This window comes from Dendrobates tinctorius, unplaced genomic scaffold (genome assembly GCF_039654945.1).
Source record: "Dendrobates tinctorius isolate UK_male_01 unplaced genomic scaffold, ASM3965494v1 ptg000196l, whole genome shotgun sequence".
Classification (NCBI taxonomy): Eukaryota; Metazoa; Chordata; class Amphibia; order Anura; family Dendrobatidae; genus Dendrobates; species Dendrobates tinctorius.
Genome location: NW_027361863.1, coordinates 21026476 through 21043458, shown reverse-complemented (window position 1 = coordinate 21043458; position 16983 = coordinate 21026476). Strand labels below are relative to the sequence as shown.

Genomic DNA, 16983 nt, shown 5'->3' with positions numbered 1-16983 from the left:
TTCTGTAGATAAGCCCCTGATGGCGGTGGCCGCAGCTTATGTTCGAAAAATGAGGTGACAGATTCTCTTTAAAAATGTTTTACCCAGGAATCATATCTTCTTACTCTTGAAAGAACTCAGATGAAGGTGAAGCCATTTTCATGTTTAAAATATAGAACTAATTTTATTCAGAAATTACATCTTGATTTGTGGTTTTAGCTGTAATTTCAGCCATGTATGGGGGAAAATGATACAAAATACAAGCAGACTATTAACTCAACAATAACAAGTTTTATTCTTGGCAGGCAACTGTTTCATGAACACAGGGGGACATCTCATGTCGTCAGATTTTGAAGCAGATGATCTTGGTATCATAAGAGCTACGTATGAAGAGCAAGCTATTATCACATCATCTCCTAATTCATCTCAAACTGATACAATGTACAGGAGTCTTATAAACCATCAACCAGTTCACAAAGGAGAGAAGCTATTCTCATATTCAGACTGTGGAAAATATTTTAAACAGAAATCTCATCTTGTTACACATCAGAGAATTCACACTGGTGAGAAGCCGTATTCATGTTCTGAATGTGGGAAATGTTTTAGCCAGAAATCAGAGTTTGTTAAACATCAGAGAATTCACACAGGGGAAAAGCCATTTTTGTGTTCAGAATGTGGTAAAGGATTTATAAATAAGGCACGGCTTGTTATACATTATAGATGTCACACAGGGGAGAAGCCATATTCATGCCAAGAATGTGGTAAATGTTTCACAGTTAAATCACATCTTGTTACACATCAGAGAGTTCACACGGGTGAGAAGCCATATTCTTGTCCAAAATGTGGGAAATGTTTTTCCCAAAAATCATGTCTTATTGTACATGATAAAAGTCACACTGGAAGGAAGCTTTTTTCATGTTCGGAATGCGGGAAACGTTTTATCCAGAAATCAAATCTTCTTGCACACCAGAGAATTCACACAGGGGTGAAGCCATATTCTTGCTCAGAGTGTGGGAAATTGTTTCGCAATAAATCATATCTTGTTTTACATCTGAGAATTCACACAGGGGAGAAGCCATATTCATGCCCAAAATGCCGAAAATTTTTTACTAATAAATCAACTCTTATTAAACACGAGAGAACTCATATAGAGGAGAAGCCTTATTCATGTTCCCAATGTGGAAAATGTTTTAAGCAAAAAGCACAATTTATTATGCATGAGAGAAATCACACAGGGGAGAAACCATTTCCTTGTTCAGAATGTGGGATATATTTTAACCGAAAATGGAATCTTACTAGACATCAAAGAAGTCACACAGGGGAAAGGCCATTTTCATGTTCACAATGTGGGAAATGTTTTAAGCTGAAAACACATCTTACTACACATCAGAGAATTCACACAGGGGAGAAGCCATTTTCATGTCCAGAATGTGGGAAATGTTTTACAAATCAATCAAATCTTAGCAAGCATCAAAGAAGTCACAGAGTGGAGAAGCCATTTTCATGTTCAGAATGTGGAAAATCTTTTACAAAGGAATCAAATCTTGGAACACATCAGAGAAGTCACACAGGGGAGAAGCCATATTTATGTTCAGAATGTGGGAAATGTTTTACAAATCAATCAAATCTTGATAGGCATCACCGAAGTCACACAGGAGAGAAGCCATTTTTATGTTCTGAATGTGGGAAATCTTTTAACCAGAAAACACATCTTACTAGACATCAGAGAAGTCACACAGAGGAGAAGCCATTTTCATGTTCTGAATGTGGGAAATGTTTTGCACAGAAGTCCAATCTTCTTAAGCATCAAAAAATTCACATGGAGAAGTAGTAATTTTCTTTTTCAATATATGTTACAGACAAATCGGCCAAAATAAAAAATAAAAACATTTACAGTTACAATAAAGCTAAATATACAAGCGAAAAGCAGTGCTGGACTGGGGTGTCAAGGGCCCACCAGTGACATTGACTTGAGGGGCCCACTGTTCAGCTTTATACAAATATTATATTACCCTATTTTACAAATTTACTTCTGCTTCTATGTAAAAATAAACTGGGTACTTTGTTGAATGAATGACAAGAGCCTGCTTCTGTCTGTACACAGTGAATTAATGTAATGTCCAACTACTGCTCATGTTGGGGGTAAGTGGTTCACTCTTGCATAGGGGCCCACCAGAGGATTCACCTGTTCTCCTGTAGGCCAGTCCAAGCCTGAAGAAAAGAGGAAGAAATTGAAAACTAAATGATGATTGTGAAATGCATGAAATTATCAATACATTTCTGTTAAGCGAAAAAGCAAATAGAATTGAGATAACACCCCTACATATCAACCGTGTGCATAGAATATTTCATGGTAATGAACTGTATATTATTGCACCTGAAAAGTAATCTTTAGTAAAAGTTTTATTAAAATGTTTACTATTACAAAAATGTGTATGTTTGTGTTTGAGACAGTCCTCTTTTGATTTTTAGATATTACGCTATAGTCTCAGAACCTAATGGCGTTGAGGGAGAGCTAATGGCATCACCAGGATTCAAACCCACAACCTGCATCATTGTAGACAGCAGCAAAAGCTGAGAACCAGAGCTTGCACTAACAAATACGAGAATTTTCTAGTGCAGTGTGGGCTATATATACATTTCTAGTCCCTGTATGTCACGATACAGCTGTCGAGGGACCTGGGACCAGGGGCTCCTTTCCTGGCCTTAACGTTAGGGGGTGCCCTAGCTCGCCCTGTTCCCCCAGGATACTTCAGATGGCGAAGACGCCGGGGCTTCCGTTCTTGCTACTGTGCAATGCAGTACACCAACCCGACAAACAAAGACAAGGGGAAACGGAAAACTCTGCACACACAAAATATTCTCTCACATATAACAGAGGAATCCACCAGGGTGTTTTGAAAGGGGAATAAAGCAAATCAGGGAAGGATAAGCGATTATGAAGCATACAAACCAAACAACAGTCGCTAATAACTCCTCCAGCATTCCTTCTCATATCATCTTCTCTCCCTCCTATTGTCATGAAGCAAGAGCTAACTCTGACAAGGACTTGGTAATAGAGCCCAGATTTTATAGGGAAAAGGAGTGGCTAACCAAGCAGAGTAGAACACAGGGATTTCCAACATGGCCGATTAACCCCTGTTCTGCTGGAAGAAATAAACACGTTTAATAAACCGCAGAAGTGCTTCTTCTCAGGAGCGGAGTAGAAGTAACCAGACGCTGCGTTCTTATCGCTCCGCTCTGTTGCAGTAAACTTCGTGATACTGTATTTTAGAAGGAAAATAAAAGAAAGATTTTTTTTCTTCCTTTAATGGTCTCTATTTTACAATTTGTAATTAAGAGTTTTTCAAAAAGATTTGCGAGACCCTGGTACAGTGGTCATATCCGAAGTCCGTGAGCCCTGCAAACCTCCTGCTACCTGCCGGCACAGAATGATGCATGCATGACTTTGCACCATTCCTACCAATCAGAAGAGAAGCCATGGATGCCGGTAGTTAGGAGGAGCTTATCAGGGCTCTGATCAAGTGACCATTGACTACTGATGTGGCCACTGGATCAAGGTTTCGCAAGTCTTTTCGATTAACTATAGTTTAAATTTTTTATACCTAATATACTTTTTTGCTAAATAAAATCAGTTTTTATGGGGAAAAAAGTTTGTTTTTTCTAGATTATTTAACCCCTTAATGACCGTCGATACGCCTTTTAACGGCGGCAGTTAAGGGTACTTAAACCACAGCGCCTCTTTTTAACAGCACTGGGGTTTAAAGTTATAGCGCCCCCCCAGCATCGGAATTTCTCTAGGACGCCAGAGAACATGATTCGGGTTGGTTTTTACCGACCCCGGTGTTGCGATCGTCGTTATTAACAGTATAACGGTGATCGCAAAAAAATTTCTCCTTTGATGTGATCGCACATCTGAGGAGAGATAAATAGGGTTCCCCGGTACCTCTAGTGTTCCCTGCATGCCCCCTTATCTTCCCTTCGGGCTGCTGGCGTCTTCCGGGAGAAAATGGCAGGTGCATGTGCAGTGGAGATTTTTCCTATTGGTTCATTTTGATCACTGTGATAAGACCTATTGTGGAGCTTCGTGTTTGTTTGGTTTTTTTTGCCTTCCTCTGGATCAACATGTTAGGCTATGGGTTGAACTAGGTGAACTTAAAGTCTTCCTTCAACCATAAAAACTATGTTACTATGTAAAACAAACAAAAAAATAGTAAATCAAACCTCCCTTTATCACCCCCTTAGTTAAGTAAAAATAATAAAATAAAAAAAGTTTTTATTTCCATTTTCCCATTAGGGTTAGAGTTGGGCTAAAGTTAGGGTTGGGGCTAGAGTTGGGATTATGGTTAGGGTTGAAATTAGGGTTAGGGTTGGGATTAGGGTTGGGGTTATGGATAGGGTTAGCATCATGGTTAGGGGTGTGCTGGGGTTAGGGTTGGAGTTAGAATTGAGGGGTTTCCAAACGTGACATGGCGTCTGATCTCAATTCCAGCCAATTCTGCATTGAAAAAGTCGCTCCTTCCCTTCTGAGCTCTGTCGTGCGCCTAAACAGTGGTTTTCCCCACATATGGGGTATCGGCTTACTCAGGAAAAACTGCACAACAACTTTAGGGGTCTAATTTCTACTGTTACCCTTGGGAAAATAAAAATTTGAGGGCAAAAAGATCATTTTTGTGGAAAAAATGATTTTTTTATTTTCGCAGCTGTACGTTATAAACTTCTGTGAAGTACTTGGGGGTTCAAAGTGCTCACCACACATCTAGATAAGTTCTTTTGGGGGTCTAGTTTCCAAAATGAGGTCATTTGTGAGGGGTTTTCACTGTTTAGGCACATCAGGGGTTCTCCATACGCGACATGGCGTCCGATCTCAATTCCAGCCAATTCTGCCTTGAAAAAGTCAAACGCCGATCCTTCCCTTCCAAGCTCTGCCATACGCCCAAACAGTGGTTTACCCCCACATATGGGGTATCAGTATACTCAGGACAAATTGCACAACTTTAGTGGTCTAACTTCTCCTGTTTCCCATCGGTAAATAAAAATTTGGGGGCAAAAAGATCATTTTTGTGGAAAAAATATCATTTTTTATTTTCACGGCTCTACGTAGTAAACTTCTTTGAAGCACTTTGGTGTTCAAAGTGCTCACCACACATGGATAAGTTTCTTTGGGGAGCTCTTTCCCTTCCAAGCTCTGCCGTTCACCCAAACAGTGGTTTACCCCCACATGGGGTATCGGCGTATTCAGGAGAAATTGCGCAACAAATTTTGTGGTTCTTTTTTTTTTTACACTTGGGAAAAAAAAGTTAAATGTTCATTTTTTCCTTCCATATTTCTTCAGTTCCTTTGAAGCACGTAAAGGGTTAATACATTTCTTGAATCTGGTTTTGAGCACCTTGAGGGGTGCAGTTTTTAGAATGGTGTCACTTTGGGGTATTTTCTGTCATGTACACCCCTCAAAGTGACTTCAAATGCAATGTGGTCCCCCCAAAAAATGTATTTTATAAATTTTGTTGTAAAAATGAGAAATCGCAACTTTTAACCCTTATAACTTCCTAACGAAAAAAAATGTTTCCAAAATTGTGCTAATGTAAAGTAGACATGTGGGAAATGTTATTTATAAAGTATTTTGTGTGACTTATCTCTCTGATTTAAGGGCATAAAAACTAAATGTTTGAAAATAGTAAAATTTAAATTTTTTTGCCATATTTCCGTTTTTTCATAAATAAACGCAAGTCACATCAAAGAAATTTTTACCACTAACATGAAGTACAATATGTCATGAAAAAACAGGGGAACCCCAGAAAAAAATTGACATGGAGTCCCCCTATAAAATCAAACCAACAAAGGCTAGGCAGACAGCTGCGGGCTGATATTAATAGCCTGGGAAGGGGCCATGGATATTGCCCCCCAGGCTAAAAACATCATCTCACAGCCTCCACCGAAATGGCACATCTTATAGATGTGCCAATTGTGCACTTAGCCTCGCTCTTCCCACTTGCCCTGTAGCTGTGGCAAGTTGAGTAATATTTGTGGGGTTGATGTCACCTTTGTATTGTCAGGTGACATCAAGCCCACGGCTTAGTAATAGAGAAGTGTCAATAAGACACCTATCCAAAACTAATCATATAGTTATATGGTCAATAAAGACACAGCCAGAATAAAGTCCTTTATTAATCTTAATTAACTATACTTGCTGCATCGCCTAATCCCCGACTCCCTCGTCTCCTGCAACCAAAATAAAATAATAAACCAACAAATATAATACTATCCTGTCTGCCGTATTCCATTTACTGAGTGTCCTACGATGATCTCACATGTAGAACAGTCACATCGGGAGATGTGACTGCTCTACCCCACCTCCAGTGATACACTGCGGGAGACATTACCTCCTATCAGTGTATCACTGAGCCGCCGTGAGAGTTCACCAGAGTTCATCACTCCGGTGCTCTCAGTTTATGGCAGTACCGCTGTGTGAGAACTTTGCCGTGACAGCATAGAGCCAATCAACTGATATACCGCGGGAGCGATGTCAGTGTATCGCCGGTCGAGTTGAGTGGTCACATCTCCCGATGTGACTGTTCAACACATGAGATCGCCGTGGGACAATCTGGATTACCTTCGACTACAGCGGTCAGGGAGTATATGTTGGTTTATTATTTTACATTTCTAGGAGACGAGGGCGTTGGGGATTTGGTGTGTGGTATGTGTTTTTATTTATATCTGAATATGTATATGTATCAATATGTATGTATTATGGGAATAATGTTTGTAATTTTACTTTTTTTTTTTTTTTTTTTTAACCATGAGCAGAGGTGCTGGCAGATGATACTACTCTCCCATGAGCAGCACCTGCTGTCACTGTTATCAGTGACACCAGAGATAGATATGGGAGCAGTAGTCTCATCGGCCAAGCCTGCTTCACCGCTGCAGGTCACAGTCAGCTTCAGAATCATGCTGACATCTGACAGTATGATCCCGCAGCACTGTGACTGACAGTACCGGCGGTAGCGTTACCACACACACACTCGCAGACACACATATTCTCCGCTAAATTTCAAAATGCAGCATTGTTCACAGCAGTGACCAGGGAGTCAGAAATGCTTCCAGGGGTCTCCTCGTCCTGTGCCCATGTCATTTGAGCACATTTTCCATAAATTTCCGCAGTTTTTGATCTTGGAGCAACTCCATACAGACGATCGTGAGGAATGTCTGAAGCTGATTTTGCAGTTGCAAGAGCGGGAAGAGCAGCGGGCCCAGGTTTAGTGGGAGTACCAGTTGGAGTTTGCCTGAATCTAGGGGTAGAGGTCTTCCCAGTCCAGCAGTGAGTCCAGCAACACTCATTTCCTTAAACCCCGCCCCCAGAGCACTTTCTAGTGATGGAAAAGGATGGGGAATTGGACATTTTCCTGCGGGGATTTGAAAAAGCCTGCAGACAGTACCAGCTGCCTGAGAACCAATGGGCCCGATAATTAACCACAGGGCTCAAAGGAAAAGCTCTGGAGGCATTTGCTTCTCTTCCCCGAGAGCATGATGGAGATTATGAGGCCATCAAGCAGGCCCTGATAAAGAAGTACCAACTGACTCCTGAGGTTTACAGTAAAAAGTTCCGGTACCTCCAACGTTGCCCACACAACAGCTACAATGATCTGGGATCATCTGGGATAAAGAAGTACCAACTGACTCCTGAGGTTTACGGTACCTCCAATGTTGCCCACACAACAGCTACAATGATCTGGTGCATGGACTCAGAATCCATTTTGACCAGTGGGTGAAGGACTGTCAGTGATCACCTTTGAGCAGCTGAAGGATCTGATGGTAAAACACCAGTTCCTACATCTTTGTCTGGCGGAGGTGCAACAGTTCGTGATGGACCGGGAGCCAAAAGATGCGGACAAAGCAGCGCACACCAACGAGGCCAACCGTAAACCGGAGATGCGGAGGCCGGTCACCGCCAGCTGGAAAGGGGGTAAGCCATCAACCAACCCCAGTACCCTTGCCAGCTGACCCACTGGAGGCCCTATCCCCTTTGCCAATGCCAGGACTACACATGATCCCCGCAAGTGATATTTCTGCAGTCGGCTTGGACTTCTCAGTGTCACTTGTCCGGAGAAGCAGAAGAGCCCCCCAGCCAAGGCCTCAGGGCCTAATGCAGTTCTTTTTGTGGGTGAAGTGGTAGGGAGGGCCTGTGAAAATGTGCAGAACGTCACAGTGGGGAACACTGTTGCTATAGGCCTCAAGGACAACGGGGCCGAAATGAACCCTCATCTGACCCGAGCTGGTGACCCCTGAAGAGATTATCCTGAGGAAAACCCTGACTGTCACCGGAATTGGGGCATCCGCTGTCCTTGCCATTGGCCCGGGTTTTTATAGATTGGGGTGTCTGAAAACTTACCTGGGGATGGTTGCGTATTATGTTCCTGACACCCCTCCCCGATCTGATACTGAGGGTAATGTTAAAGCTAATGATGCGAATGTGCATGGTTTACCTGATAATGATGATGTACAGTATCTGAAGGTACAGGAGTGCTCAGCCACGTCACACTGCGGGGTGATATGGCTGAGGAACCCCTAACAGGAGCAAGCATCAGTGTGAAGGGAAATGGGGAAACATGAAGAAGGTGATGCCGCAAAACTGACCAGGGCCACTAAGGAAGGTGACCTGGCCGAAGGTACCTACCCCATATATAGCACTGCTCTTGAGGTAATGGGGGAGGATGAGGAAGTAGTGCCCACAGCCGAGCAGGCTGATCGGACTGTGGTAATCCCCGGGTAGACCGCCTTTTTATTTCAGCCACTGTCACACGCAGTCAGAGTGCCCATAACGCAGGTAACACCCTGCCTTCTGGCTAGTTTCATACTAGCATATGGCCGAGGTGCGGAGGGCTGCGGGCTTCCTCCGTGAAGCTCCGCCCCCGGCTGCGCCTCCTCCGTTCTGCCCCACCTCTGTCGGCATGCGGCCTGTGTACCCTATCTTTAGCATTAGGTACGCAGGCCGTGCCGATGAATGCAGATGCCTCCTCATGCGTCTTTTTGATGGTGCGGCGACCTGCGCCAAATGCATGTTGCATTTTGGTACTCTCGCCGCACTGTCAAAAAGACGCACTTCTATTGGCCTAAAATGGGGACAGATGTAACCAACTTCTGCTGCTACTGTACCACATGTCAAAGAGTGGGGAAGTCAGGGCCTGCTCCCAAGGCTCCCCTGATCTCTTTGCCAGTGATAGAGGAGCCTAGTGGTAGACTATGCAACTCGGTATCTGGAGGCAGTGGCTCTGTCCTCAACTAGGGCGGATAAGGTGGTGGATGCCCTGTTGGCCATCTTTTAGCAAGTAGGGTTTCCCAGGGAGATGCTTTCTGACTAGGGGACTCAATTTATGTCTCGCCTAATTGAGGCACTCTGTAAGAAAATGCAGGTGAAGCGTCTGGTATCTAGTGCGTATCACCCCCAAACCAATGGTTTGTGTGAGCCCTTCAACAGTACCCTCAAACAGATGCTAAAAATGCTGGTCGAGACCCAGGGACGCGACTGGGAGCGGTACCTCCCACACCTGCTATTTGCAAGAGGTTCCGTAGGCCTCAATGGGATTATCCCCCTTCGAGCTCCAGTACGGCAGGCGAGTCCTGGGACCCCTTGGGTTGGTAAGGGAATCCTGAGAAGAGCCGAGCCCTTCAGAAGCGTCCATAGTGGAGTATGTCATGCGCTTCCGTGACAAGATGCAGAGCTTGACGCAGTTGATGCATGACAACATGGCGCAAGCCCAGGCTGACCAGAAGCACCGGTACGAACAGAACGCCCACCAGGTGGGTCAGAAGGTGTGGGTGCTGGTCCCCGTACCAAAGGATAAGCTTCAGTCGGCCTGGGAAGGCCCGTATGTCATACACCAATAGCCCAACCCAGTCACCTACGTGGTCACTCTTGAACAAGCTCAGGGTAGGCGGAAGGCCTTCCACGTCAATATGATGAAAGCTCATCAAGAACGTGGAGCCTGCATCCTACAGGTCTGCAACCTGCCCGAAGATCGAGAGTAAGACGCCCCTCCTGGACATGCTGGCCCAAGCGAAGGCCAGTGGGTCCGTAGAGGATGTGGAGGTAAGTGCCTTGCTATCCGCACACCAGCGGTCGCAGCTGCGACCTACACTGGGATCCTTCCGGGCTGTGTTTACCAACAGACCTGGAAGGACTGAGGTAATGGTCCACGACGTGGACACCGGGAATCATGCCCCAATCTGGCAGACATCCTATAGGAACTTAGACGAGGTGCAGCACATCATGCGCTAGGAGATCGATGAGATGTTACAGTTGGGGGTGATCAAGTAGTCCAAGAGCATGTGGGCCTTACTTATAGTCCTGGTGCCAAAGAAGGATTGGACCACCCGGTTCTGTGTGGACTACAGGGGGCTCAACGCTTTAACAGCCTCCGATGCGCACCCAATGCCACGCATCTAGGAGCTGCTTGAGCCGTTAGCTGGCGCGCGCTATCTATCCGAGGCACAGAAGTCTGCCTTTATCACCCTTTTCGGACTGTACAAGACCACGGACATGCCTTTTGGCATGAAGAATGCCCCTGCCACATTCCAGCGGATGGTCAACCACCTGCTCCAGGGACTAGAGAGGTGCGCGGTGGCATACCTGGATGACATTGATGTCTTCAGTTCTACCTGGGAGGATAATCTCGAGCATCTCCAGGTGCTTGGGTGCATCCACCAAGCAGGCCTGACCATCAAGCCGGGAAAGTGCAAGATGGGCACGAGCAAGGTCCACTATCTGGGGCACCGGGTAGGCGGAGCCCGGGAAAGTGTACGCTATCGTGACCTGGCCCACCCCCAGATTGATGAAGAGTACTGTGTGACACTCATTAAGTCCATGCCTCAGAGACTGCAAGCTGTTATAAAAGCCAGAGGTGATGCAACAAAATAGTAGTGATGTGCTGGAGTGTTTTTTTGTTGGTTTGTTTTTCATGATTCCATATTTTTTCCCTCAGAATTGAGTGACTCCATAATTTTTCCCTATGCTTGGTCTAAAAAATGGAACCATTACTGACTACCACATTTTTTTATCTTGATTTCTTTTAGTGTTTCTTAAAGCCAGAAAGTTACCATTTGAAATGGCTTTAGTTTTGTGCCATGTCTGTGATCGGCTTTTTTTCTACAAAATTAAACAACTGAATGAACATCATCCAAGGCCGGTGATTCCAAAATTTTTGCCAGGGGTTGTAGTCTTTAGTATCAAACGAGGAACTGGTGGCACCATAGAGGCCTGGGGGGATTGTGGAACCCTGGCAGTGATGGATTGGGGGTTTATGTGTATATTCCCTGCCTGGGGCTGGTGATATACGTACCGCCCTCACTACAGAGTGCCCAATTACAGGACGTGACAAGGCAGCCCATCTCGCGACAAATTATCCTAGGTGCAGTTCCCTGACTGACCTGAGGGTAAGGGGGGCGCCAGAGAGCTTCAAGTTCCTAACTGGGACTGAAGGTGGGAACATAAGTTGTGGGGTTATATACCTCATGACAAATTCATTATATATTTTTATATAGTCAGTAGTCACGTATTACATTTGTGCCAGCTACCAAAACTTATGCAGTTTTGCACACAGATGTGAATATGCTACCTGATCATGGATATATTCATGGATTCTGTAAAACTAAAATTATAATTTAAAAAAACCTTAGACTATTGTTATACCTTGTACTGTCCGTGCAGTAATAACAGAGCGGCTGGACGAGTTGAAAGCATTGACACCCCCTGCGTTTAACACCTATTTGTCAATGGAGGCATACATGGACAGATCTGCTGGCCCAAATGGTTATCTCCCACCTTGACAGCTACCTCTTACTCTATGTCTGCTCTACATCAGATAACCTGCTTTAATTTCCTGTCTACAGTGGGGGGTGAAAGCAGTGAGCAAATGCCCCCAGCCTTGCATCTGTACAAACAATAACCCCTTATGACAGTATAAAACATAAGATGTTATCTGAGCTTGCACAGGTGATAACCGATTGCCTCCGGTGTGCTTGAAAAATATGTGCCAGTCCCCGCAGCTGCTGTTCGACAGTCGCAACACATGCAGGGATTGCCTAACAAACAGGGAATCCATGCATGTGTTGCAGCTGTCGGACAGCCACGAGACAAGCAGCGGCGGGGACTCAAACATATTCTTCGAACACGCCAAAGTCACTCGGTTAGCACTCGAGCATGCTCAGATAACACCTTACACGAGCACGTTCGCTCATTACTAGTAGCTTTGCGATGCTCAATTCATCCCAGCATCTGTCTTCAAAATTTAACAGCGATGGTGAAAAATATAGCAAGTTATCAGTAACTCAAGACCGGTGTGTGCGGCTACATGTATTCCTATGCAGCCACACGCTCCGGTCCGAGTGCCGGGTTTTCATGCGAGAGCAGTGAGTATGAGCCCTAAGATTAAATATACAGTGTGTTACATGACACGTTCCCTATACCACTGCATAATCAAACCACATTACACAGGGGGTCCCTAAAGTCTGGACACACAGGAATTCTCATTAACTAGAATGTTAATTAATTTAATTAACTATAATAGAATTTTGAAAAGAGCATCAACCTGTGCATCGCAAACAATGGAAATCGCATTGAATGAGTTAAATAATATTCCAATGTAACTTCCTGAAAAGACTTTAGCGACACCCTGTCGTGGTGTACTTACTTTTGATACATGATTTTACTCTGATCTGTATTGCATTCACGCCTGTGCACGTTTTCATGACACGCTATGCTACTTGTGTGATTTTTGTATATATATATATATAAATAATACTTTCTTTTTTGGCTTTATTTTTCTACACTATACATTATGGTACGATCTGATGACATTATAGAATTTTGTTCTTTTAGCGATTTTTGAAAAAAAAAAAAAAGACTCCGGCTGAGTCAAAACGTTATAACCGCACCCGATAATCACATCCAAGGGACAGTGTGTGTTAATACACCGACGCTACACTACATACACATTTACAGCCCATTAAACAGTTCTTTAACCAATAGGTCATTTTCTGATGAGAGCTTCCTTTCAAGAACTACTTGGTTCAAAACCTAGAAGCAAGTCTCCAAAGATTAATAATTATCTGCCAATTGTCCTTACAGTCTGGACACAAAAATGCATCTGCCCAAGAAATGACATTTATTAACATTTTATTAAACTGGAAAATTAAAAAAGTGTTCTATATGATTTCCATCATTTGCGATGATAAGGTTGTTGCGCTTTTCTAAATTCTGTTATAGTTAATTAATAATTAAATTAATTAAAATGATAAAGAGAATTCTTCTGTGTCCAGACATTAGGGACATCATGTGACTGAAATAAAGTGATCATTTTTTATACACTAAAAAACGTACGGGTGGACACTCATTGCTGATGGACACTCATTGCTGGCAGACACTCATTGCTGGCGGACACTCATTGCTGGCACTCATTACTGGCGGGCACATACTCATTGCTGGCAGACAGTCATTGCTGGCAGACAGTCATTGCTGGCACTCATTAGTGGCGGGCACACACTCATTGCTGGCAGACACACAGACACTCATTGCTGGCAGACACTCGTTGCTGGCAGGCACTCCTTGTTGGCATACAGACACTCATTGCTGGCACACAGACACTCATTGCTGGCGGACATGTAAGGAGGTCACCTTGCCCTGTAAATATTCACGCTACTGTATTTTGTATTCCTCACATGTCTGTGTGCTCAGTGGTGGGATTCAAATTTTTAACAACAGGTTCTGTGTTTGTGTGTAGGAAAACCACACCCATTTTAAGCCACACCCATTATTAAGCCACACCCATTTACACGCACCTTTTCCTCAAACATATACAAGTAGGGGCGCAGTAAAACAGTTGAAAAAAAATAAATTGGAATGAGATCAGAACAGTGCACCTTCTGGCCAGCGGCTCTCCTGACCCGAGTGTGACAGCCGCATATATTTCTATGCAGCTGTCTCACTTGACTGACCGGCTGGCCAGGCTGTGCACTACATTCTGATTCATACGACAGTCTGTCTGCGTCCTAACGGTAATTAAAAGTCCCAGTAGGCAGCATTGGTCCCCAATAGACAGCATTGCTCCCTATATACAGCACAGGTCCCCAAAAGGCAGGCACAGGTCCCCAATAGGCAGGCACAGGTCCCCAATAGGCAGGCACAGGTCCCCAATAGGCAGCATTGTTCCCTGTTATGAGCTAATTTTCTGCTCCACCAGTTGAGAGTTCTCCTTCCGTTCTCCCTCTGGTGATGACAGGAGGTAGTGAGGTTGGTTTAATTGGTAGTGATCTACCACCTGGTGAGGAGGATAACGATTGGATCTCTGGAGTATCAGACTGGATATAAGACAGCCGACGCCCTATCCTGGTGCTGGTGATTCAGTCTGTTTCTCAGGTCTTGGACTTCAGCTCTGTTCCAGTCTTCTCAAGTTAAGTTTGTTTTTTGCTAATGTTCACACTTGCGCTTGTTGGTCAATTCAGTTTCTTGTGTGGTCAGCTTGCCCCTGCTGGGGCTATGCTGAACTTCCACTCCTATTTATCTGTATTTGCCAATTTGCCTTTTGGTCCCTTATTAGATTGGCCTCTTTTTGCTTTGTCTCAGAATATTTCAGAGTGCTGATATAGTGGGAGAAGTCTAGTGACTTCAGGGTTAATTTTGCTATCAGATGTGTTGGACATTATTTTTGGTAGGGTTTTTTGGCAGATTGCAGACAGTGTCTTTCCTTTCCTGTCCTTTCTAGTTAGTTTGGCCCCATCGCTTGCTCAGCCTATTTTCCTGCCTATGTTTGTGCTTTCATCTTGTTTCACCGTCAATACATGTGGGGGGCTGTCTTTCCTATGGGGTCTGCTCTGGGGCAGTTAGTTTTCCTCTTTTCCTGCTTTAGGCTTATTTAGCTCTCCGGTTGTGACGAGGCGTCTAGGACCAACGTAGGAACGCTCCACGACTGCTGCTAGTTGTGTGTTAGAATCAGGGATCTGCAGTCTGCATAGTTACCAACCTCTCTGGTTTTCTGAGACTTAGCTTATGTTGTTTTTTTTTCCTCGGCGACCCATTCATAACAGTTCCCTATAGACATCACAGATCCCCAATAGGCAGCATTGTTCCCTATAGACAGCACAGGTCCCCAATAGGCAATCACAGGTCCCCAATAAGGCAGCACAGGCCCCCAATAAGGCAGCACAGGCCCCCAATAGGCAGCACAGGCCCCCAATAGGCAGCACAGGCCCCCAATAGGCAGCACAGGTCCCCAATAAGGCAGCACAGGTCCCCAATAAGCAGCACTGTTCCCTATAGGCAGGTCCTGTCTAGCCTGGATGCAACCAATTGTTTATGCCATACTAACTTCTCGACAGCACATGCTGACCTGGCGTTGGAGAAAGTGGTACAGTACAGACAGGCTACGTCCTGCGGTAGACCAGGTCTCCTGGATGGTCCCCAGGCCCCGCACCGCCCGCCCTGCTCCACCGTGTCCACACACTGGCAGCATACCACAGCACGGTCCGCATCGGTGACCGGGGGGATGAAGACGATGATCGTAGGCCACAGACGAGTCCAGCGCAGCTCACCCACTGGGTAGCGGGAGGCGCGCGGGGACTCCTCCAGGCAGCTCCAGATACCCGCCAATAGTCGCATTGCACTTCCTCAGGTATCAGTGTATGGGGGCCGTCGGGGTGTGCTCAGTCCCAGTCAGACTTAGTCAGTGCACGCACCGTGCACATATCAGTGCGCGGTATCCGACGAGCGGGGCTAGGAAGCAGAGCAAGAGTCCTCCTCTGCTCCTTCTGCAACAAAGTTCCGGATCGTGGCTCTGGATCTCCCCGGCTCGGGGAACCGGCTGCTTTTTTAACAACCGGTTCCACCGAACCGGGTAGAACCGGCTGAATCCCACCCCTGTGCGTGCTGAATGCATGTCATGTGTGTGTGTTTGCGGCCACATGACAATAGTTAGATTTAGAGTTAGTTGTAATACCGGAAAATGGACACTAGATGGGGGCACTGAGCACAACTGGAGGAAACTTTTGGAAGGGTTAAGATAGAGGAGTGGCTAGCCAGGAGCAAAAGGTAGATTTCCCTCTTGAGTGAGTTGAGTCCGGAGTAGCCAAACTGGAGAGTGGAGTACAGCAGACGTCTACAGCAGCAGCCAGTGAGGAAGGTCAGTGGAGGTCCTGCAGATCGAGACTGGGAACTGCAGAACTAGAGAGACTAACGGAGGAGTCTCAGTGGTCAAGTCAGCTAGCAGCGAAGAGCCGAAGTGACAACCAAGCCAGGCTATGGAAACCAGCCCGTGTCTGGAGTTGTGCAAGCCAGGGAGGTCAGTGGGTGAGCCCCTGTGGAAGTGGCAGCTGGAGTACGGGAGCTGTGTGACGAGTCTAGTGAGCTGCAAGCCTAGGACACGTACAGGAGCAACAGTGCCGTGAAGGGGTGAGCTGTACCGGATAAGACAGGAACCTTCGTGGGCTGAAGTCGGTCTCAGGAAGAAGGGTCGTGGTGCCGTGTTCACCGTGTTCTGTGTGACGTGTCCGCTTGCTTGTGAGGTTCATACGTAACGGAGGATGAAGTGACGTACTGCTGCAGATGGAGGGGTATTGCTGGAGACGAGTCCTGGAGCCGTTGTGCCCTGGAGAGAATAAAGCGGAGCTGTTTCCAGCCTCCATCTGCAGTCAATTACATCCCCAACGTGACCAGAATATGGGAGATGGAACAGCCTCCAGCACAGTGAGTACTGGAGCGGCCGGAGAAGCTCCTCCCCCCGGCGGCCGCGGTATCACCGACACTCATCGCTGGCGGACATCAGGCTCCTGCGCAGACGGACTTCTGTTTCCTGACGCTGCAGGTGAAGGGGCGCTGTGACTTTCCCTGCAGTTCTGTGCTCAGGATAGAGAAGCGCACCAGTAATGAGGAGTGTGAACGGCGTCGGAGCAGTTTTTAGATTCTCTGATTCTAGAAGTCGGAAAGTATCAGACTGAGCGTCAGAGTCTCGTGCACTG

General features: G+C 45.7%; 1 protein-coding gene and 1 long non-coding RNA gene across 2 annotated transcripts in view; one reads left to right on the top strand and one right to left on the bottom strand.

Moving 5' to 3' along the window:
• The window catches only part of LOC141056298 (uncharacterized), a 78303-nt gene that overhangs the window by 27089 nt on the left and 34231 nt on the right, over positions 1-16983 (top strand). Inside the window, exon 7 of the mRNA XM_073553042.1 lies at positions 285-1798. Within this exon, the coding sequence (XP_073409143.1) occupies positions 285-1798 (1514 nt within the window). The remainder of the gene's footprint in view (positions 1-284; positions 1799-16983) is intronic.
• LOC141056305 (uncharacterized) lies at positions 251-16909 on the bottom strand. The gene is made up of 2 exons (XR_012221607.1): positions 16395-16909; positions 251-2190 (listed from the first exon to the last, which is right to left on the bottom strand). It is a non-coding gene; the product is annotated as an uncharacterized lncRNA (long non-coding RNA).